The 24449-nt window shown below is 35.4% G+C and overlaps 3 protein-coding genes across 3 annotated transcripts; all 3 read left to right on the top strand.

Annotated features, from left to right (window-relative positions):
* Nucleotides 1-1942: 1942 nt before the first annotated feature.
* LOC113285856 (ABC transporter I family member 10-like) lies at nt 1943-4345 on the top strand. Its single transcript, XM_026534598.1, has 6 exons — nt 1943-2064; nt 2158-2335; nt 2460-2546; nt 3028-3153; nt 3251-3373; nt 3738-4345. Exons 1-6 carry the CDS (start codon nt 1997-1999, stop codon nt 3939-3941), a joined length of 786 nt encoding a protein of 261 aa, XP_026390383.1. The 5' UTR covers nt 1943-1996; the 3' UTR covers nt 3942-4345.
* A 102-nt stretch (nt 4346-4447) lies between these two features.
* On the top strand, nt 4448-7036 carry LOC113285855 (39S ribosomal protein L41-A, mitochondrial-like). The gene is made up of 4 exons (XM_026534597.1): nt 4448-4531; nt 6180-6388; nt 6495-6559; nt 6820-7036. The coding sequence occupies exons 2-4, from the start codon at nt 6244-6246 to the stop codon at nt 6889-6891; spliced, it is 282 nt and encodes a 93-aa protein (XP_026390382.1). The 5' UTR covers nt 4448-4531; nt 6180-6243; the 3' UTR covers nt 6892-7036.
* Nucleotides 7037-21409: 14373 nt separating this feature from the next.
* Nucleotides 21410-24293, top strand: LOC113288354 (UDP-glycosyltransferase 92A1-like). The gene is made up of 2 exons (XM_026537370.1): nt 21410-21953; nt 22479-24293. The coding sequence occupies exon 2, from the start codon at nt 22485-22487 to the stop codon at nt 24012-24014; it is 1530 nt and encodes a 509-aa protein (XP_026393155.1). The 5' UTR covers nt 21410-21953; nt 22479-22484; the 3' UTR covers nt 24015-24293.
* The last annotated feature ends 156 nt before the right edge of the window (nt 24294-24449 follow it).

The following is a 24449-nucleotide window of genomic DNA, read 5'->3' as shown; positions in this document are numbered from 1 at the left end:
CGTAACGGTAAGCGTACTGGCGTGAGGTTCAGGTCCGGGAATTTCTGTTGAGTTTGGAAGGTATGCGTACCCGTTCACATACTGGAGAATCCAAACTAAGTCCGATTACTTAGGTATGCGTACCCGTTCGCATACTTGAGTAGGTTATGTTCCAATATCGGCTTGTTCATGAATTAATACATTTATATAATAAGGAATGCAATATTTTTCAAACCGTGGATATAATGTTCATGACTTGATTCAAGTGAATCAAAATCGATTTTTCTTCAATTATGCCTTGTATACTTCTATGAGAATATAAACAATTGAATAACTCTAGAACTAGTTTAATTTGAGTCATTTGAACTATTTATGGTTAAGATGAATATGGTTGATATGAAAGTGTTCATATGGCTAACTTCGGTTAACTATTGTTGAGCCAACAAAGGGGTACACGTTTAGGTACGGTTACTCATATATAAAAGAAGTCAATTTTCATTTGTGTGTAACAAGCTAAGTTCGATCTGACAGTTGAAATATATTAGCTTGAGTCTAATCATGTTTTCATCTAACGATGAATACTGAATGCTTTGTTACCAAGGTAGCATTGATTGCAAACCCTGATTTGAAGACTATATAAGGGAGAACTCTAGCAACTGGGAAACCTAATACCCACACCTCATGTGCGATATTAGTTTCGACTAGAGTCGATTCTCCTTTAACCTTAGATTTTCACGAAACCCTGTAGGTTAACGACTTGAAGACTTCATTGGGATTGTGAAGCCAGACCCAACTATTTTCTATGTAGTTGCGTGTTCTGATCTTGTTGTTTTCAATCGTGATTGAGTACTATCTTCTCTAATATTTTCTCGAGATTTAATCTCCGATACGAAAGATAAAAAGTAGTCACAAACATCTTCGTCTCATCGTTTGTGATTCCACAATATCTTGTTTCGCTACCATACGATTAAGATTATTGTGAGTTGATTGATATTTCTTGGCTGTTCTTCGGGAATATAAGTCCGGTATATCAATTAGTTCTTGTTCATTTAGTTATCAAAAGACAGAACAAAACTCATAGGTTTATCTGTGGGAGACAGATTTATCTATTCAACAGACTTTTCTGTGTGAGACAGATTGGTTTATCAAGTCTTCAACTTTGGGTCGTAGCAACTCTTAGTCGTGGGTGAGATCAGCTAAGGGAATCAAGTGCGCAGAATCCGGTGTGGTTCTAGAGGCGTAAGGAACGCGACTGTACCTTGATCAGTGTGTGATTGATTAGGACTCAACTACATTCCAGTCCGAAGTTAACTTGGAGTAGGCTTAATACAGTGTGGTGTTCAAATATGGACTAGGTCCTGAGGTTTTTCTGCATTTGCGGTTTCCTCGTTAACAAAACTTCTGGTGTCTGTGTTATTTATTTTTCGCATAATATTTGTTTATATAATTGAAATATCACAGGTTGTCCGTAAGTTCAATCAATTGTGAATCCAACCTTTGGTTGTTGATTAAATTGATTGACACTTGGATATTGGTTTTTGATACCGTCCAAGTTATTTCTTATATTCAATCGGGATCGCAAATTCCTATTTGTTTGATTGCGGATTGAATTGAGAACTAGAGATATAACTCTTTGATATACTTTTCTTAAGATTGAGTCTCACTGTCTAGTTGATTCTTTTGAAAGTATATTGGAGTTAGTCCATACAGATTGCTAAGCGAAATATTGGATGTGATTGTTAGACCCCCACTTTTTTAATAATAACTGTCTGTAAGTAACTTTATTGCTTGGTGCTTTTTTCATTGTAACGCAACTCATTTGCCATGTCACCTGGTGTGTCAAACATTGTTTTTTTCCTTACCGCGGCGCGGAGTCCAAATGGTGGAATGCGGAAACGCACAAGTCACCGTGTTTAAGGCCCAATAGTCTTAGCATAAAATTCTGAAATTTCAATCCTCAGTTATTACACCGTCCAGAAGCTCTGTAGTTCCAGTGAAGAACTTCAGTATTCACTCGATGATGAATTCATCTCTTATTCGCGCCTCTACATTTCATATCCCTCCTCCTCTTCAATGCACAACAAGGTAACCCAAAAGCACCCAGTGTTCGTTCTCAATTTTCCTTTTTAAAAACCTAATTTTGACTTCATACTCTTGTGAAATTTGATTGTATTATAGGGATAATGTGATTACTAGTCCAAATTATGCAATTGAAGGAAGAAATTTAAGTTATTCAATTACAACAAAACAAGGAAAAAGTGTCCCAATTTTACAAGATTGTTCTATTACAATACCTTCTGGTCAGTTATGGATGCTTCTTGGACCTAATGGTTGTGGAAAATCGACCCTTTTAAAGGTACACATTCACTTGAATTAGGTTAAAAATATGAGTTTTTCTTAGGTCTTATTGAGTTTATTTGAAAATGGGGTAGTTTTAGTAATGATTATTGATGAGTTTGAATACTTGAAATGTAGTTTAGGTATTGGCTGGGTTACTGAATCCAACTCATGGGAACATGTATGTTAAAAGGCCGAAGAGCTTCGTTTTCCAGAACCCCGATCACCAGGTATGAACATCTTAAGGTTTAATGGTGGTTCTGTTCTTAATTGATATCTACTTGTTATAAAAACTTTCAGTTTCTAAAGCTAATTTGTTTATGAAAAAAGGAGTTGAACATATTGTTCAAGGATCATGGGCTCTAGGCACACGTTTGCAGAATGATCTTTGTTGGTCCTCTTGAATTCATGTTAGACTATACTTTGGCAGTTTGTTGGTGATTCCTCAAATTCTGAGATGGCTGTTCAATATTTTAACATTTTGAGACTATGCTTGTCAGCATAACCAAGTGATTCTGTCATTTAATGTTTGCCCGTCTAACAGATACTTTGACATCAAGTTGATAAAAGTAATCATTTAGCAACCTATGTTTAGAGATAGGAACCTTCACCAATCTTTAAATTTTCTAGTTTGCAAGCTTAAAGGTTTTGGCGCAGCCAAATTATCAAGATGCAGGATCATCTCATTGCATTTGTACTACATTTCTGTAGGTGGTAATGCCCACAGTTGAAGCAGATGTTGCATTTGGTCTTGGCAAGTTTAATCTTTCTCAGGATGAAGTTAAATCCAGGGTTGAAAAAGCATTAGATGCAGTGGGAATGTCAGACTACATCCAGGTAAAACTTGGGAATTGGTAATACGTAAAAGTATAAATATTTGCTGGTCGGAAAAAGAATGGTTATTGATCTCTTCTCTCCCTGTTGAACCTACCAGAGACCAGTTCAAACACTCAGTGGTGGACAGAAACAAAGGGTGGCCATTGCTGGAGCTCTAGCTGAAACGTGTGAAGTGTTATTACTAGATGAGCTCACAACATTTTTAGATGAAAGTGATCAGGTATTCTTTCCGTTTCGTTTTGCTGAGATCAGCAATCTACCGATTACCGCCTTGATTGGCATCCTAATGTTTGTTAATAATTTCGCTGCCCCGCCTCTTGTAAGTATATATTATCAGCTTGAAATTTGACCTAATTATTACGCTATCCAAGTTGCTGTACATTGTCTGCAGTTGAACGCGAGGTACCTTAATCATATGATTAATAAAAGAAATGTAACTCTTGCCAGGTCTTATCATTGCTAAACTGCTAACATGATTTTAAAGTATCGACTAATTTGATCTTGAACTACGCCAACTTCTTTTGTTTGATACTTTTCTCCCAAGAGCTTTCAGTTAATATAAATTGATCTGTGTTGTGGAGCAGATGGGAGTGATAAAGGCAGTTAAAAACTGTTTGGGCGGTGATGTAACAGCATTGTGGGTCACCCATCGACTAGAAGAGCTTGAGTTTGCGGATGGTGCAGTCTATATGGAAAATGGGAGAGTCATAATGCAGAGCGACACTAAATCAATCATGGCAGTCTTAAAAGAGAGAATATCCTCTTACTCTGACCAGATAAATTTGTAAAAATGTACCTACATCTGCGGACGTTCTTGATCTTGCTGCAAAGCTTTTGAAGTCCTGATCCCTATTCCTGCAGCAGTATCATTTGTTGTTCCCAGAACCGGCCCAACCCCAAGGAAAACTGAACAACTGCCTAGAGCTACATATTTGGGAAGGAGGGACTACATATCCAGCATATTTATCTGTTTCCTTTCCGCCTTTTAATTTCTGTAAGTTGATAATCTTCTTGTAACGAAGTTGTGTTCTATAAATTTACTGTAATCATAATCATTCCGGTAAACGCAGTAATTTTCTTATTATAGTCGAATTAGAAAATGTAGATTTAAGCCAGAAAGGCTAGTCATTTTGTAAAGGAGATTCACCATTGCAATTCAACCAACTGTGGAAGCAGAAAGCCTCTGGGCACCAATTAGGCATTACGATTGTGAGTGCTTTTATCACTTACACTATCTAGATAGGGGCTACTATCTTTCTGCCCTATACACCACTATCTAGCGATGAAGAAGTGCCTCGACTCTAATTTTAAAGTTAAATTTTTTTCCTCACTTGTCCATCGGAAGAGAAAAAGGCTTTCATCGATTCTTCTCGCGGAGGTAAGACTTTGGTTTCATTTCTTTACTTACTTGGTTCCAGTCATTTATCGCCATGAATTCTATTTTCTGAGAATTAAGGTTTGATGATTTGTGTTTGTTTCGATTCTATAGTTTGATTGTTGTTTTTTTCTTCTGAAAGTTAGATTATTCAGTTAAAGAGCATTCTATAACATTCCCAAACCCTAAAACTAGATCAGCTATAGAGCATTTCATACCACAGTTAGAGCATTTCATACATGTTGTTTACATGTTTGACAGAATGTCCCAACCAAAACACAATTTTATTCTTGACTAAATTCAGTGTTTAATCCAGTTAGTCAGGTCAGTGACATGAATCATTGGCTTTGTATTACTTCTTATCAAAATGGGTATATCTTATTTTACTTGAAATCCGGAGACACAGAAAAGATGGTATACTATGGTTAGTGCCAAAGGGATCAGTTGTGGTTGCTTTTGATTATTCCCTCAAGTAACAATTTGGGTTTGTTTCTATTCTAGTATCCACTGAATGTTGTTCATGGTTTCGATTCTAGTCTCCTAAATGTTATTTCTGGTTTCGATGTTCGGTTTCAATGGTAGTAGCTTAATTTCAATAAGTACTCACACCAGGTAATTAGCTATCAGGTTATTGTTTTGAATCTCTGTGTTATCCATTAGCTACTTATCTTGCTGTTCGTGTTGGTTTTACAGAGCTTATAATGCTGGATAGTGTTGTTAATTGGAAACATAGTAGTATCCAGTTATCCTTTAACCGAGAGTAAAATACTTAAAATTTATGTTTTTGAAATGATGATAATGCTAGTCACAACTCTTTCTTTGCTATAGCTAGCTTCAACTGTTATCAGTTCCAGTCCATCTCTGTAAACTTAAGAAAAATCTCTAAGTTGTTTCGAGACTGAATTCAAGTTACTTATAGATTGCTTCTGTCCTCTTAGTTACTTGAAATCCGAAGACACGAAAAGAGGGCTCAGCTGTGTTTGCTTTCAATTATTCCCTCAAGTTATAGTTTGGTTTGTTTCTATTCTAGTGCCGCTGAATGTTATTTGTGGTTTCAATTCTAGTCTCCATTGAATTGTTATTTACAGTATCAATGTTAGTATAACCCTGGAACTGACTTCTGTTACTATGTTACTAGCTTAGTAATTTAGCTATGAACTTATTGTTTCGAATCTTTGTGTTATACATTAGCTACTTCTCTGGCTGTCCATGTGTGTCTTACATAGCTTATAATGCTGGATAGCGATGTTAATTAGAAAACATAATAGTGGCCAAATATCATTAACTGACAGTAAAATACTTGAAATTTTATGTCCTTGAAGATGATAATGGTAGTCACGGCTCTTTCTTTGCCAGACATCCACTCATTATGCATTCAACTGCTATAACTTCTAGTCCATCTCTGTTAAATTCAAGAAATAGCTCTAAATTATTTCGAGACTAAATTCAAGTTACATATGACATTGCTTCTGTCCTCATAGTTGATAGGTGGATAACATTCTTTATTTGGATGGATCAGAGTATTCGATGTACTTGAATTGTTTTTTTACAGTCTGAGATGAGTCTTCATTACTTGAGTGCGGACTAGATTCGTTCCATATATATTATTTTCTTGATATTTTACAGTATCCTCCATCTCTTCATTTTACAGTTTTCTTCTCTGAACCGAATTGCAAGCCCCTAAGGCCTTTGATTACTTTCTCCGAAGATCGAAAATGGTATTGGGATTGTTGGTAGGGCTGGGAAGATCAATGAGAAGAAAGAGAACATCATCTCTTTCTATCCTTTCATCTAAACGTGCTCCTAAAGATTATTACAAAGGGAAAAATTGTAAACCTACTGGTTTTCATACCCGCAAAGGTACATTCCTTTTCTCTACTCTTTTATAATGTTCATAATCATTTCAATCGATCTGTTTCTCATTTCGTTAAGTAATTTACAAATGCGAATGTGTACTTTCCTGCAGGTGGATATGTTGTTGTTGATGAGAAATTGCCAAATTATGTTGTTCCTGATCTGACAGATTTCAAGGTACTGTCAAGTGTCTCCAAAGCTAATGCTTGTATATGTTTTCATAACGAAAATACGCTTCCTTGATCATAGTTCAGTTACTAAGGTTATGGTTACTTGAATTTAAGAAGTAGGGATAAGGAAATTGTGTCTTGGTTCTTGTTTTGAATGTCTTACACAATTGGTAATGAAGAGTAGGTCATCTTTTACTGGTTATGTCTGTCAGATGTGTTTACAATCGGCAAGAAACTAATCATACTATTCTGTTTTCTTCACCGCAGTTGAAGCCATATGTTTCGCAATGTGCAGTAGGGGTGAAAACAGCAGAGGCTGCTACGAGTGCAGCCAAGTGAATATGCGGCAAACTGAGCAAGTATTTTAATCGTCTGTTCATTTTCTGATATGTTTTTCGTAGTTTTTCTGGAACATAGAAATGAAGATGGAAATATAACATATTTTGAGAATGTATTGATAATTGGGAATACGTGTTTTCTTGTCTCCTTGAATTCATTTTCTGAAGGGGATTCACCATCACCATCAGATTGTTCGGTGGCATAACGGGATAATTAGAATTAAATTCGGCAAAATAATTAGAAATAAACTTTTCTGTTATATATGAGTACTTTTATTTATTTTTTCGAGATAGTAAAAATGCCTTATGTTTGTGATGATCAACATTAAAGCGCGTGAAGGAATTAGGGGGATCCCTTCAAATTTGGACACTGTTGAATGTTTGACACTAAATAAAATGGTAAAATACCCCCAAGGAGGGGGCCACTGGTCCTAGACCCCGGAACCACCTGGTGTTTTGGTCTACTCCATATAATTTATCCATATTTCATTGAAACTACAACTGATATTATTTTAGCAATAAAAGCGTTTTCTTGTAGCCATAAGTCACCCGCAAAACATTGTTCCCTTCACAAAAGTTAACCTTTTTTTTCTTTCTTTTCAGAAGTTACTAATTGGTCACCCGTGCGATATGCGGGTCTGTTTATTGCTTGTGGAATATTGAATGCTTTTTTTATATAGAGAATATATTACAAAACAAAAATAATCCCAATAAGTATGCAAGAAAAATTGGGTTTTTTAATATATTAGTAGAGGAACATTTTTGTTTAATTCCTAAAATAAAATATGAACAAAAAAGGACCAAAACTATTGATAATAATAAAATTTTATTAATTTTTAGTTCCCCGCAGCCAACAAAGAATTGATAAAAAATGCAAACATTCTTTGTCGTCTATGATTTGATGGCTCCTTGGTCGTTTTTTTTGCCATTTTTGTTTCATAAGGCAAACTATTGCCATTTTTTTCATTTTAGTCATAAGGAAAACTGTGACGTGTAGTGAAGACTTACACTCACTACTTCAACTGAAAGAGAAGGTGATTGAGTTTGGGGTGAAATGGGGTTGCCCTCTACCCATAACATGACCAAATTTGATCAAGTCTTTCATTTTGAAACAGACTCTTAACCCCATAGCCCTTGCTCTAATAGAGATGGAAGTGATCACAAATAGTCGAACTAATACACTTAGGGTGCAAGAAAATAACTACCAAAATTCTACTATACCATAAATAACATTATGTTCATTGGATGAACCAAAATTTGGAGTCAGATTGTGAGGTTTTAATAAAATCCGTCAATGAATCAACATATTACGTTCATTGGATGAACCAAAATTTAATTTTAAATATTCAGTTTTTATTAAATAAAATTAGTAGCCGGAAGTGTGTCTCAGTTAAGAGAGAGGTTTTAAAAGAGAGGCTAATAGAGTGGATGATAAACTTGTTAAGAGAGTTAGAACATCACAATCCAATTTTGAGTTTCATGGTGATCTTCCTCAAGACATACAAAATTGGATTGATCAAGATATTGATGTAATCAATCACTGAAAAAATAAAATTCTTAATTGAATCAAAAATAAAATAAACTAGATAACATTGTACCCTTTTTTTAAAACTTAGTTCTTAATAAATACATTTTTTTTTGAGAAAATCTAATCGGCTTTAGTAACACAAGAAGGCAGGCACAAGAAAGATCAAATTTTCCTCCCCGCACATAATGCGTCCCCTGGTGCATAGATCCTCAATCATGGAATATGATCTTCTATTTGTGTAATGCAGGCCCTTATTTAGCAGATAAGTAAATGGGTCTACACTCCACCGTCTTCAAATTTAGGGGTGAGCATGGGCCGGTATAGACCGGTTTTCGCCTCATCCGCATCTAATCCATTGCACTACGGATTTCAAATTTGGCATCCGCATCCAATCCATATCCAACGGATTTGCATCCAATGGATGGACGGATTGGATGAGGATAATCCAATAGATTTGTTTTAGTTAAAATTTATAGTAAAGAAAATAAAGCTAACACAAATGACTCCTTATAAAACCTATATATCCTATATATGTATACAAATATAAAAATGCCATGTACAACACCCCAAACAAACATTTTAAATTTCCTAAATGATCCATAGTATTTTCTAGAATTATATAAATGCCCTTAATCTAACGGATATGGATGTCCAACGGATTTTCAAGGTTGCATCCGGGCCCGATCCATTATCCGTTGGATTTCAAAAATTCCATCCGCATCCAACCCATTAACGAACGGTCCGGATATCCATCCGCAAATAAACTATTGGTCCCGGTTAAATCCACGAATTACGAGCCAAATACTCACTCCTATTCAAATTCTTGTTTTGACGACCCAGAAGCCCGCTACCTTGAAGATATTCCTAAGACAATTAAATAACACAATCTGAAACTAAATGTTTGCACAATGAGATTTTATTTTGCTCATTAGGACATGTTCTAGTATGAAAGTGTTGTTGGACTACTTGAATACCGATACACCCGACACCCTGTGAACGACATCGCATTCGTATTTTCCAGCAATTCTTTGTGTACCCGTTACAGCCTAAGTAATTGGGGACACCAAATAATCGAAAATGATAGACATCCCACCGACCCATTCTCGCTGGTTGTCCCGATGCGAAATAAGTGGGTGGGTCCCATCCTACAAAACCGCCGAATCACTCCCTAATCCTACTCACTTTCTCTGTCGGGAGATCCGGCGGATTCAACCCGCGGGATGTTTATCATCTCCCCTAGATAATTGGGTTGCAGTTGTTTAGATACTGCAAACACAAGTACGATGTATTGGCATAAATAAGTGCGATGTATTGGCATAAAGATCGGAACTCTGAAATTCATAAAACAACAAAATTTATAAGAAAGAAAATAGTTTACTTGGAGGAGATCCTCCTCTACCACCAACGAAGCTTCTTGGACCATCCATTGGTCTAAACCCAACAAGCCGATATCATTACCAACCCCATGTCCACTTCCATGGATACCACTCAAAGAGGCAGGCTAGGCAACCATGGAGACCCCGTGATACTGCTCGATATTCCCCCGAAAATTGCCATTTAGCGGGAGTTTTTAAGTACTTGTAACTGGTAGCTGGCTATCTCAACAGGGGTGATACGCGGTAATTCTTAATTTTCTCATAGGACAAAAAGAACTCGTCAACTTACCAATACATTGTAGTCCCACTTTAAATTTTGAGAATACCAGAAAAGAAAAAAAAAAAAAAACTGGTATTTTGAGAAAATGCCAACTTCCACTTGCTTTCTTTTAATTACATGCCCATTGCCACTAAGATAATTATTTGGAAAAACTAAGTTGAGTCATTTATATATATGAGTAAATTTTGAACAAAAAATGAACGGTGACGTGTTCCAACTATGACTCACTTCAAAACTCTTGTGTTCATTCACGTCACAAGGATAATTATTTGACAAAATTAAAATGAGTCATTTATATGCCAGTAAAGATGATAACATTTGAAACAACCTCAATTTTCAGTGGACTTTTCGGACACTTTACAATCATTTTAAAGGTAGTATTTGAGTATATTACGACTCTAGGAATATCCAAATACATCATGTTAAAGTAGTATTTTAACATGTACTGTCTGGTTGGTAGCATCACACATTGATATCTAGATCCTGTAAACAAGACACAACAGCACACATATAATATCCGTGCAAAAGGTGGATGGTCTGACTTAACATCCCTGTGTGGTATATCAACTCCCATTTTATTAGTAAAAGCTGTGAACGGTCTTTCAACATGCATATAATATAATTACACCCTATACACCATTTAAAAAAGGCACTGGTATGCACCATTAAAATCCAAGTCCACCTTCACTGCCACACCTTTTTTTTGCCGCAGTGAAACTCAATAACAACTCAATGTATGATTTTAAGTCAGAGATATAAATACTTACTTCAAAAAACTACAGTTTTCCTAGCACGGCTAGCAAATGACACCATGTAAACTGACACTAACATGTACCGCTATGCTCCTCCAAGTCCCCATTAATTTGCTGAGGTGGTGAATTTGCTTCTTTACCCAGCTCGCTCATGGCCTCATCTTTGTCATCGCACTACCTCGATACTATTCACGTAATTCATGTGTACGCACATAACAGATCAAACCTATCAACCGTAATTTGAGCATGAATAAAAATTTCATCAGGAGCTCCAATAGAAGATACAGTTACATATTCACACATCTTCTGCAGTCTGAACTATAGGAGGGATCGTGATTAACACTTAATGACAGAATAAAGTTCATAACTTCAAAAACTAAAAGTAATACTGCGTTCAATTCCATATGCGTCTTATTTCATGAACTCTGTTTCTATCTATGTTTGTATATGTATAGAGAATCAAAAACATATGCATAAAGGCAAACCTATATGCTCATCAGCTCATTGCTACAACAATACTAAGGGACATGCCAACCAGAAATCCCAACGAACAGTAGAAGTAATTTAAACTCTTATTTATGTTGTTCAACCAAATCAACGATCTTGAGACCTTGAAAACAAAAGCACATCCATTATTTAGACGTGGTGAAACTCGGCTAATAAAATCAAAGAAAAACCTTAAAAATGCTAACGGAAGAATGATCTCACTACCGCTAACCCGATTCCATACAATCCTAAACATTTGATCCTTAAGAATACCTGTAAAGCATGAGCGCAAATCAGTTAGCTGAGAACACCTGCAAATTATTAAGAGTTATTAAAGGAAATCAGTTAGAAAAACCTCGAATTAGAAAGAAAAAAAATAAAGAAAAAATAAACAAAGAAAACCCTAGAAAAAAACAAAGAAAACCCTAGAAAAAAACCTAAAAAAAAAGGAAAAGAAGAAAAGAAAAAAAGATTTTGTTACCTTATGTCTGCATAACAAAACTGAAAGAAAAATCGGAGGTCGCGAATACCTGCAAAACAAAATTGAAAGAAAAATCCCAAAAAGCTTGATTTCACCATTAAAACGAAAACCATAAATGAGATATATACGATGAGCGATGAGTTCAGAATTAATACCATGAAGCTTCAAAAAGAACTTATATTATGCTCCCGTTTCACCTTGTCTTAGTACTCAAGCTCCAATTGTCTCCATTTGAGCCAATTGATTATACAGTACATGCATAACGAAAAAAAACCCAAAATAAATCAGATAAAAAATCTTAAATCCCAAAGAAACAGAAGAAAACAAAATAAAAAAACAAATACCAAAACCCGTAAGAAAAGCTTTTATTCTAGGGTTTTATATAGAGAGTCACCAAACCTGAAAGCTCCGGAAATATGGAAACAATATCAACTAATATCTAAAATCTCTTTTAGAAAAATTTCTTTTACTTTTACTATGAAATTAATACAGGGAAAAATACTCCATATTTAGAATTTCATAATTGAAAAGCCTCGATCCCTACCAAAAGAGTCGTGCTTATATTTTTGGGATACTAATATACTAATATGTCTAATAGATACAAATTGAACACCGAAAAATAAAGGTATGTAATTTTTATAATTTTGTATGGCTACGCCATATTTGGATAGTCATGATAGTTTCCGCAACAATTTTGTATAGAAAATATGCAACATATTCTAAGGGTCTGGGAATAGTTTATTTATTTATTTATTTTTCTATGGAAAGAGTGTGAAAATCCATCTAATATATTGTTGTTGCTTGAAAAAAAATAAAAAAGGGCTTATTCGTTTTTATGTTAGCTTGTTCGATTCAATACTATTTTGTTTCAAATATTCGACGCCTTTGCGCTAACGATTTCGTATTTTTTGATTATTTGACAGTTTCTTTGTAAAAGAGAAACACCATTCAATTTAGATCTACATGTTGGTACTATATATGTTGTAATCCATTTCGTACTAGTTCAAACCAAACCGAAAGAAGTTCACTTGCTCGGTCTGTTAAGACTTTATTGTTTGAAAATACCCCACAATATCATGTGTCCTACTTGCTGGAGTTAATATTAAATAAACACAATCATAAAACAAATTAAAAAGTATATCACATCTTCCACAAAAGCCAATAATCATATTTACGCGTTTTAGAGAAAGAAACTCCTCAAGTTTATAACATACATGGTAAAAGCAACAGTTCTCTTACTGTCACAGCAAGGGAATGATTACACTTTACACTTGCTGAGATGAATTTCTTCTGCTTCTACTATCTCTGCAACAATCGAAGCTTCTCTACCATTCTAATCGAAAAAATCAGGGCTCAAAAAGTAAATAACCACTATTATATCACATCTTATTTGAAAATTCTCAAAAAGATAAACTAAATCACTTACCCGATTCGATGGGAATAACTACCGATTAAAGAGACACAAATCTCTCATATTCATCAATCAACCTTACAGAAACAAAAGAAAAGACTATGGAATAAAGAAACTATTGTCGTTTTTTGTCACAGAATAAACTCATAATTATATTACTTGAACAAACAATTAGAAGCAAGAAAATAAAAATCACCCGACCATTTTTCAAAGGGGAAAAGTATCGCCAGTCGTTTGCACACACTTTCATCATATCCTGCAAAATGAATGGCAACCACATTTTCATCAAAAAAGAAAAAAAATGGCGACCACATATCAGACTAATAGTCAATCTTAAACATCCATTAACAAAAAAAAAAAAGCCACACCAAAAAAATGAGGCTTAGCTTTTTCTCAAGCGTTTTTATACATGAAGAGATTACTAATTTTGGAAATTTATGTTTTATATTCACTAAGAAAAAATTGTAAAGATTTTTCCTTCCTAAAACTTTGTTCACGTATTAAATTTTTTGAAATCAATTACCAAGAAATATTTCAAAATATATAAATTTTGTTACTCTATTGATTCATTTTTAGAAATTGTTTTATTTTTGGTTCAAATTAAAGTTTTACTATTCACGGAAAGTTTTTTCATTATCCAATTTTTATTAATTTCATTTATTTGTGGGAACATATTTGGCCAAAAAATATTAAGCAATTATTCCATGTCTAAGAATAAAATTTGTTTTATTTACTTTTTATTTTTATTGTAATGAATAATCTTACTATGAAAAACCGCACTGAAACAAAATTGAATTTCTTTATTTTGGTTCTCATCACGATTTTTTTTTTCTTCTTCTTAAAATTGATTTTATATTTTGATCATTTGATAGGATTTGTCAGTATTTCCGGAGGAAGAAGAAGTACAATTCGATCATCAATAGGTACTAATCATCTAAATCTGATGAAAAACTGATGCAGGGCATACTACAATTCCAGAAGATTCCGCTTAGAGGTTTGGCTTCCATGGTTTCCTAGTTTCAGTCTTTCTTATTTTTAGGATTCTTTTAGATTCCTTTTAGTTTTCTGTTTCCTAGTTTAGTTATTCTTCAAGCCTATATAAAGGCTAGATTAAGTCTTGTAAGATATATCTATTACTCAATCAAATTATTAAACACAAAACTTATCTTTCTCTTCTTGCTTGAATTCTCTTCTCTTCTTGCTTATAGCAATCTAGTATTGCTTTCTTTTACCTTGTTCCACATTAGTTGGTATCAACCGCTTTAGGTTTTCATCCTATAACTTGATCCTTTACATCGCTTCCGCAACACCTTTCAGTCCTTTTTTTTAGTTCCTTTTCGTATACAAAAAAAAAAAAAAAAATATGACTGCTCAACCAGTTACTCTAGCAGCAATCGAAGCTCTCATCAAGTCTCATACCGAGATTTTGGCAAAAAACATTACTGAAGCTCTTGAGAAGTCCATGGAAGACAAATTAGGGCTAAGATATACCAAGCTTGACACCATGCAGAATCAACTTTTTAAGGTTGCAAAACATATAAATCTAGATTTGGATATGCCTGAGCTTGTAGACTTAGAAGGAAAAACTAAAGAAGATATACTTCAGTTTTTACAGAATGATGAAGTACCTGAAGATGTATTGCGTACTTTAAACATTAAGAAACCGTATGAAGGTTTCATAGGTCATTCAAAGAAGAAGATAGTTTCACCTGCACTTGACAGTGATGATGAAGATGAACGTGAGAACGATCTAGAGAAGAATTGGATTGAAGAACGACGTTTAAAAACTGGTCACAACCCTTACAGTTCTTTACCAGAATATAAACTAAAAGCTGATATTCCCAACTTCTCTGGAAATTTTCGTATTGAAGAACTAACTGATTGGTTCTTTGAGGTAGAAGCTTTTTTCGAATTCATGGAAGTCCCTGAAGATTCTAAGGTTAAACTTGTGACATACAAACTCAAAGGAGGAGCTGCAGCTTGGTGGGATAAGATCTGTGATGATCGTAGAAACGCTAACAAACCGAAAATACATACTTGGAAACGTATGAAAACTTTGATCAGGGATAAGTTCTTACCTAGAGACTTTATGCAGCAACTTTTCATCAAATTACAAAACATTCAGCAGGGGGCACGAACTGTTGAAGAATATGTGTCAGATTTTTATAATTTGGTCGCACGAAATCAACTCAAAGAATCTGAAGAATAGTTAGTTGCAAGATTCATTGAGGGACTGAATAGATTAATACAAAATGGTATGACTCATTCAGTTTTTACTATGGTCGAAGCTGTGCAGCAAGCTATTAAGATAGAAAATCGTCTTATTCGTTCTTCTAGGATTTATCCATCCAGACAAGGGCGTTATCAAAATACTTACAGGGGTACCAATTCATCTCAAAACTTTTCTCCAGATGCTGTTTTGAATATTCCCAGGCCTCCTTATGATGATGTTAGCCATTCACATCGACAACCTAGCCATATTGTGCCTTATACTCCACCTCTGGATACACCTATCTTAGCCAATCCAGTTGATCTTCAGCCGGGTCAGCAGTCTCACTCTCTGCAACCAACTCCTCCTACTACAGGGAATCGGTTTCATAATAGGCAACAACAATTTCCACCGCAACAACGAGCTAATAATGCTTATACAAAATTTCGTGGAGATAAGTGCAATAAATGTCAGCAATCGGGGCACACTTCTAGTGATTGTCGGAAATTCAATGCTTTGATTGGTGAACCTCAGTTCATTAATGAAGTCACTGGTGCGCTTAATGAGTTCGAAGATGAAGACTCACCTGGTGATGACGACGAGTTTGTTGGGATGATTCGTCCATTATTTCTTACTCAACAATGCAAGTCTCAGAGACACAGTATTTTTAAATCAAGATGTTATATTGGGGGTAAAATCTGCAAGATGATAATTGATAGTGGCAGTGTGGATAATTATATTGCTGATCACGTAGTTAACAAGCTTGAACTACCAGTAACTTCTCATCCATAACCTTACACTGTAGGATGGGTTAATTCCTCTAGCACACAGAAGATTACTCTTCAGTGTTATGTGTCATTCTCTTTTGAGGGTTATGAAGACACAGTTCTATGTGATGTCATTAATATGACGGCAACCCATCTTCTTCTAGGCAGACCTTGGCAATACGATCTTCACGCGGTTCACAATGGATTCGAGAATACTTACACTTTTGTTCATAATGGGAAAACCAAGGTTCTTAGTCTATCCAATTCCACTTCAAACTCTTGTGCGCAGACTGATGCTGTCGTAGCCACTGTTATTCGTTCTTTGCACCCACAACATTCTTTACATTCCCATGAAGATTCTAAGCCTATGATTGAGTTGCCTACAAAGGTGAAGCCCTTATTATTTCAATATAATTTTTTATTTCCAGATGAACTACCAACTGCATTACCTCCTTTACGGAATATTCAACACTACATCGATTTTATTCCTGGAGCCTCTTTACCAAACCAAGCACACTATCGCTTGAGTCCTGCTGAGCATGAGATATTATAGGGACAGGTAAATGATTTTCTTACAAATGGTTTGATACGACCTAGCAACAGTCCTTGTGCCAGTCCTGCATTCTTGGTTAGTAAAAAAGACAATGGATGGAGGATGTGTATCGATTGCAGAGCATTAAATCGCATCACCATTCCTTATAGATTTACGATCCCGCGTATTGATGATATGATTGATTTACTATCGGGCTCTATTATTTTTACTAAGTTGGATTTACGCAGTGGTTACCACCAAATACACATTCGAGGTGGAGATGAGTGGAAAACATCATTCAAGACACGTGAAGGTTTATATGAATGGCTGGTCATGCCATTTGGGTTATCTAATGCACCTAGTACTTTTATGCGACTTATGAATCAGGTTCTCCAACCCTTTCTCAGTAAATTTGTTATTGTCTATTTTGATGACATACTAATTTTTAGTCGCAGTGAGCCAGAACACCTCCAACATCTTTCACAAGTGTTTCAAGTACTTGCTGACAACTCTTTATATGTTAATTTGAAGAAGTGTACCTTCATGGCTTCTTCAGTAACATTTTTGGGATATGTGATTTCTACTGATGGTATTCATGTCGATCCTTCTAAAGTTCAAGCAATTGAAGATTGGCCAGTTCCTACTTCTATTCGCGATGTTCGTAGTTTTCATGGTTTGGCTTCTTTCTATCGAAGATTTGTGAAGAACTTTAGCTTTATTTCTGCACCTTTGACTGACTGTCTCAAGAAGGAGAAGTTTGAGTGGACGGAAGCAATGGATAAAAGCTTTATTCTTCTTAAAGAAAAGCTTTGTACGGCACCAATTCTTGCACTTCCGAATTTCAACAAGCCTTTTGAAATAGATTGTGTTGCATCTGTTGTTGGTATTGGTGCAGTATTATCACAGGAGGGTCATCCAATTGCATATTACAGTGAAAAGAATTCAGAAGCACAAAAGAAATGGTCTACATATGAATTAGAGTTATTGGCTCTTGTTCAATCTCTTAAGCAGTGGCATAATTATCTTATACATATGGAATTTGTTGTCAACACTGACAACCATGCTTTGAAGTTTTTGAATACTTCTGCTAAAGTTAACAGAATGCATGATCGATGGCTTTCCACACTCAACAAATATACTTTCTCCGTGAGACATAAAAGTGGCAAATTGAATCAAGTTGCTGATGCCTTAAGTAGAAGAAGTCATCTATTAACTACAATTCGTAATAAGAGTTATGCATTTGACTATATCAAAGACATTTATCCAGAAGATGAAGATTTTGGCAAACTATGGGATCAATGCAGTTCTCAAACTCAAGGGGTTGATGATTTTCTTATACAAGAAGGTTTTATTTTTAAAGGGAATCGATTATGTATTCCTCAAGGGTCTTTACGTTTACATATTTTGCGAGAATTACATGGCACTGGTCTTGGTGGTCATTTTGGGAGAGATAAAACCATTGCCCTGATTGAAGAAAGATATTTCTGACCATCTTTGAAACGTGATGTACAAAAGTTCGTACAAAAATGCATGGTCTGTCAGAGAGCAAAGGGTACAATTCAAAATACCGGGTTGTATACTCCTTTACCAGTTCCTGATGCACCTTGGGTTGATATAAGTATGGATTTTATACTTGGTTTACCTCGTACTGCTAGAGGTAATGATTCTGTCATGGTCGTAGTTGATCGTTAATCTAAAATGGCTCACTTCGTGGCTTGTAAGAAATCAACTGACGCTTCTAATGTTGCTTCTTTGTTCTTTAAAGAAGTAGTAAAATTGCATGGGGTTCCAAAGTATATCACTTCTGACAGAGATACCAAATTTTGAGTTATTTCTGGAAAAGTTTATGGATGCGCTTAGGCACAGTTCTACAATTCAGCACAACTTCACATCCGCAAACTGATGGACAAACTGAGGTTGTTAATAGATCACTTGGGAATTTGATTAGAGCTAAGTGCCTGGATAATAGTAAGCAGTGGGATGTGTTATTGCCACATATGGAATTCGCTTTCAACACTTCTGTGAATCGTTCTACTGGGAAAACTCAATTTGAGATTGTGTACTCTAAAGTACCTAATCATACTCTTGATTTGGTATATTTATCCACCACACAGAGTACAAACACTGCAGCCGACTCTTTTGTAGACAAAGCAACTGAATTACATAATGAAGTAAAATCTAAACTGGAGAAGTCCAATTCTAAATATAAAGAGGATGCTGATAAACACAAGAGGTTTAAAACCTTCAAGGAAGGGGAGCTCGTGATGATACATCTAAGAAAAGAGAGATTTCCAGTGGGTACTTATAACAAAACCAAGATGAATAAATATGGTCCTTTCAAGGTTTTAAAGAAGATCAATGATAATGCTTATGTTATTGATCTACCAAATGATTGGAATATCTCCAACACATTTAATGTTCAAGAGATTTTTACGTTTCATGGTGACAATGAACTTCTGGTTTGTTTGGACAACTCGAGGACGAGCTTTACTCTAGAAGGGGGGACTGATGCAGGGCATACTACAATTCCAGAAGATTCCGCTTAGAGGTTTGGCTTCCATGGTTTCCTAGTTTCAGTCTTTCTTATTTTTAGGATTCTTTTAGATTTCCTTTTAGTTTTCTGTTTCCTAGTTTAGTTATTCTTCAAGCCTATATAAAGGCTAGATTAAGTCTTGTAAGATCTATCTATTACTCAATCAAATTATTAAACACAAAACTTATCTTTCTCTTCTTGCTTGAATTCTCTTCTCTTCTTGCTTATAGAAATCTAGTATTGCTTTCTTTTACCTTGTTCCACATTAAAAACTCTTTTATTTTTATCTCAATCTTAATTGTAATTAAAATTAGTTTAATTATTAGCAGCTTGAAACTGTAATGAGGGTCGGTTTAATTTTAAGAAGTGTAATTGGACGTTGGACTTTTCTTTTTAATGGACGATTTAATTCTTAGATTAGTATTATGATGCACATTTTAATCTTCATAGTTCAATCGCGATGAATAACATAAATATTATTTCGTTTTAATTATCTGGTTGTGTGTTTTATTGATGGAATTTAATTTTGATTTTTAATATTTTCATTTGAATATATATTTGGTAATTTATAATATTATGTTGTTTTTTCTAATATTATGGGGTAAAAGATATTTTCTTAGATTAGTTTTTCCAAAATTTTATAAAATTACCTAAAAGTAAATTATGGTGGGGCCAGAATCAACCAGAAGCTCCGGTTAACCACGTCGCTCGAAAAAAATCTGTTTTTATATAGAGATTATGGAGTTGTATTTCTAAATTAATTTTTGGCTTTTTGCTTTAATAAGTTAAATGGAACTTCTAAATGTAAATCCAAAAGTTGTGTGCCACATTTTATATTGACGAAACACGCTAAACGCAAAGTCTCGAATACTTACTGAATTATGTATGTTTAATCACATAGTCACATAATTTGTATCTTATCTAGCCAACTGATACGCAAATTTTCACCAACCAGAACATTTACAGCACGCCGAATTGTCAAGAACTAGGATTGTGGGTAGTCTCGCTGATTCATTCTTAAGGGTGATTAGGTCAAGTCCTATATTCTTCTAATCTAGCATCTAGATTGGAAGTCCACGTCAGCTAGAACAACCCCCTAAGTCCTATGACAGTTCTAATCCGCTGAATTATTCCCCACGGCGCTGAGGGGAACAGCATAACCATCTCAACAATTTTCTCCGTGCTGAACTATTTAGCAAAACTATCTCGCTACTGTATGGAATGTCAGAGATATCTGGGAAGAGAAGTAGTGTTAAGAATATGCAACGTTTTTTGTCTAATTTGCAATGCTTTTTGTCTGATTTAGCCAAATCCAGCCCACAAGACTTAGTCCTACCATTTCGATCAAATTTGACCCTATGAGGGAATAATGTTTGCCATGTAAAAAAAAGTCAAACTTTTACTAAAAGATTTTGGAGAGGTCTATGGAGTATGGATACTTCTCAGAGAATTAAATTATTCATCTGGAAATATCTTCAAGATTCTTTACCAACGAGACGGAAACTGGGGATAAACACAAACTGTGTTTTCTATCAACTAAAAGAAAATCAATTTTTCACTTGTTTTTTGATTGTGTATATGCCAGTTTGGAACTTACATCATGTTCCTGTACATGGACTTTTTGCTCTAACTCTAATTCTGATAACCTCTCTTTCTTAGACATCTATAATGTGTGGAGGGAAGGAGAACTGAATTCTATCTCTATGGCACTAGCAACAACTAAATGCTGATTTATTTGGAAAGAACGTTGTGTTAGAGTCTTTGAAAATAAAAACAGGACTCCAGAGCAGCTAGCTTTAGACATCTCAATGCCTTATGATTATTGACATCCAGTAAACTAACACAGAGCCATAACAATATAGTCATACATCTTTGGAAATTTTCAATTACTAAAACATCCAAGATAAACTGTGATGATTCATGGATTTCTGCCAAAACTGGCTTTGGTTTTATCTAACGCAACTGGACATGTACTTTCAAAGGAGCAGGAATGGGAAGACGCAGAATTTCGTCAGCTGAAGAAACACAAACTGTAGCTTTGCTACAGCCAACAAAATGGGCCATTACAAGTAACCTGCAAAATCTGGTCATTGAAGGAGACAACCAAGCAACTATTAGGTATCTACAAGAAAAGGAAACATCAATCAGGTGACAATGTGTGGCGATTTCAGATGAGGTTAAGAAGACAAGACAAGGAAACAAAGTAGCTGATCTTGTTGCAAGGGAAGGAAGACAAGAAGTGTCCATCAGTTTAAATTTTCAAGATCCTCGTCAGTTTTTAATTCCTGCAACGGCTTACGGGGGCCGGCCTATAAAAATCTAAATCTCAAACGGACCCACTATTATTTGATTACCATAGGAGAATCACTCTATGAAGAAGAGCGTGAGACAAGTTAGTCTACAAACGAGAGTAGAGTTAAACATCATTACCCCAAGAGACGAACAAAGAATCTCATGAAGACTGGGTGGAGTTAAACAAGGAAACATCTGATTAGACTGGTTGTTTTTATTAGGTCAGTCACACTGATGACTGATGTAACAGCCAGTACACTTCCTCCTAATCTGGGTGTTGATTACTTTTCTTAAGATCAAATAATATACAAGTGAAGAAGAAGTGATCAAAAACTTGGAAAGAAGAATTGAAGGAGATCTAGAGCTTGAATAATTTGAGCCAAACCAAACTCGTTCCACTGCTCATTCATAACCAGGTACTGAATTTGGTCTTTGATAGATTTGTGTGATATAAAAATTGATTGAATTTGGGTTGACTTTCTTTTTACCAATTTCAAGTTTAGAGTACATTTAGAACCCTAATTTCCTCATCTTAGTTTCAATGTTATTAACTGGTTCTTATGAATTCTGTCAAAAACTATACCCAGGATTCATGTCAATTTGGTTGAATTTGATTATAATTTGGGGTTTTCTTCTGGGTAGGTGTAAGTTTAGTCTTTCTGTGCTTTAACTATTCCATGTTTTATCTTATTGAGCACCCTGTGTTAGCAATTTGGTATGTGGTGGACTACTAGGATCATAAATTTCTTCCTCTACTTATCTTTTAAATCATCTGGATGAAATGAAAACCATCCATTTACATCACTAATATCATACTTGTATATATGCACAGTTCTTTAAGTGTTGTTTCTACTTTGTATAAGCTGATTAATTCTTTATGTATGCATCATTTTAATAATTCAAGTCAAGTTGTTCTAATTTTTCTCCTCATCTTTTTTCAGGCAGATATGGATACGTTTGTGACCAAGGCAAAGACACCAACGGAGTCACCTTCATCTTCTAGTATTCCTGGTCTGCAAGTACCTTCTTCATCTTCTAGATATGTCGTACTATTCCCATTCCCTGCTCAAGGTCATCTGAACCCATTCTTAGATTTTGCACGGAAGTTAGCTTCTCGTATACCAGATATCTTCATCAAAATCATAAGTACGCCTGATAATATCCAAAAGCTACGCCCTCGATTCCTGGTTTACCCTACTATCGATTTCGTCGAGCTTCCTCCTTTCGCTGAAAATGCTGAGAATACAGATTCTCTGTCAAGTCTCTCTGCAGTAGCTAAGTTTTACCACTCCTCTGAATCACTGAAACCCTCTTTCATACTTTTGATCTCACAATTATTTCAGTTTAATGGTGGTAATCCACCTATCTGCATCATCTCTGATATGTTCTTGGGGTTCACAGTTGAAGTTGCTCATAGTTTTGGGTCTCGTCATGTTCCTCTATATACTTCTGGACCTTTTGCCATGTCTATTTACAACTCAATATGGACTTACCTCCCTCACAGACTAACTCCCGAAGATGTGCTTACTTTACCTGGTCTACCACCTAATCTCACAATTCACCGTAACCAGCTATCTCAGAACATGATCAAGGCTGCATCTTCTTATACCCAAGATTCACCACCCACTTTCGCTGCTCGTCAAGCTGGATACTGCAAGAATTCTGACGCAAGTCTATGGAATACTGTTGATGTACTTGAGAAATATTGGCTAAAGCATTGGGAAAGTTCTAGTGGGAGACCAGTTTGGGCTATAGGACCTCTTCTCCCAATTTCGTCCAACGAAAATGAACGAGGAGGGAAGGTTCCTGGTATGTCACCTCGTGAATGTGCACAATGGCTGAGCCTACACCCAGCAAAATCTGTTCTTTATGTATCCTTTGGTTCTCAGAACAGTATTCCTGTTGACCAGATGATGGAGTTTGCAAAAGGTTTGGAAAAAAGTAAGCAAAGGTTTATTTGGGTGCTTAGGAATCCGACAGGGTTTGAAGTTGGTGATGAGTTCAGGTCAGAATGGTTACCCCATGGGTTTGAAGAGAGGATGCGACAGAAAGGAAAAGGATTGTTAGTTAAGAATTGGTGTCCACAAATTGAGATTCTATCTCATGAATCTACTGGTGCATTTTTGAGTCACTGTGGATGGAATTCAATACTAGAAAGTTTGAGCAACGGTATTCCGATCATTGGTTGGCCTCTTGGGTCTGAACAATATTACAACTCAAAGTTGTTAGAAGAAGAATTAGGGGTTTGCCTAGAGTTGGCTAGAGGATTTGATGCGAATATCAATTGTGAAGACGTCGCTGAAACGGTTGGATTTGTGATGGAGGGTGAGAAAGGAGTTGAGATGAGGAAGAAGGCTGAAGATTTGAGTGAAGAAATGAAAAAAGCTTTAATGGACAATGGCTCATCTGTTCAAGCCTTGGATGATTTTGTCAAGACTCTGATGATGTGGGGTGAGGAGGATATCAAACATTGTTAATTTCTGTTCGACTTGTATCAGCAAAAGTTATGATGATGAATAAACAACATATACAAGGTAATAGGTAAAAAGTGATGCTTCATGTAAGTTTATACTAGTGACGGATTTTTGTGTGCAACAGATTCTGTAAGCTTTGCAGACTTGCATTGTGTATTGTGCAAGGCTCCAGCTCTTTCTATTGTACGTTGAACACCAGCCTAGGTATGGAACATGTTTGAAAAGTATAACTTGTTAGCTCAAATAAATATATGGTAAATTTCTGAGGTAGTCTTTCATTAAGAATCTTTTATACTAATTAATCTTTATTTTAATGTCAACGTGTGAAGAAATTTGTGAAATTTCACAATTTTAAGTTTATGAGTGAGATTTTTGGATTTAATGGTAGTGGGTTTTTCAATTTCTGTCAGATTAACTTGTATTTTACCAAGAACTGGA

This window comes from Papaver somniferum, chromosome 6 (assembly GCF_003573695.1).
Source record: "Papaver somniferum cultivar HN1 chromosome 6, ASM357369v1, whole genome shotgun sequence".
NCBI lineage: Eukaryota > Viridiplantae > Streptophyta > Magnoliopsida > Ranunculales > Papaveraceae > Papaver > Papaver somniferum.
Note: the sequence above shows the minus strand (reverse complement) of the source record. Positions and strands in the feature narration are given on the sequence as shown.

Bases quoted from the DNA above. Each gene is read 5' to 3' on its own strand.
- LOC113285856 (XM_026534598.1), top strand. From the start codon at position 1,997: ATGATGAATTCATCTCTTATTCGCGCCTCTACATTTCATATCCCTCCT. The intron at 2,336-2,459 runs GTACACATTCAC...AATGTAGTTTAG, and splicing joins GAAAATCGACCCTTTTAAAG to GTATTGGCTGGGTTACTGAA. The intron at 3,154-3,250 runs GTAAAACTTGGG...TGAACCTACCAG, and splicing joins GAATGTCAGACTACATCCAG to AGACCAGTTCAAACACTCAG.
- LOC113285855 (XM_026534597.1), top strand. From the start codon at position 6,244: ATGGTATTGGGATTGTTGGTAGGGCTGGGAAGATCAATGAGAAGAAAG. The intron at 6,389-6,494 runs GTACATTCCTTT...ACTTTCCTGCAG, and splicing joins TGGTTTTCATACCCGCAAAG to GTGGATATGTTGTTGTTGAT. The intron at 6,560-6,819 runs GTACTGTCAAGT...TCTTCACCGCAG, and splicing joins CTGATCTGACAGATTTCAAG to TTGAAGCCATATGTTTCGCA.
- LOC113288354 (XM_026537370.1), top strand. From the start codon at position 22,485: ATGGATACGTTTGTGACCAAGGCAAAGACACCAACGGAGTCACCTTCA.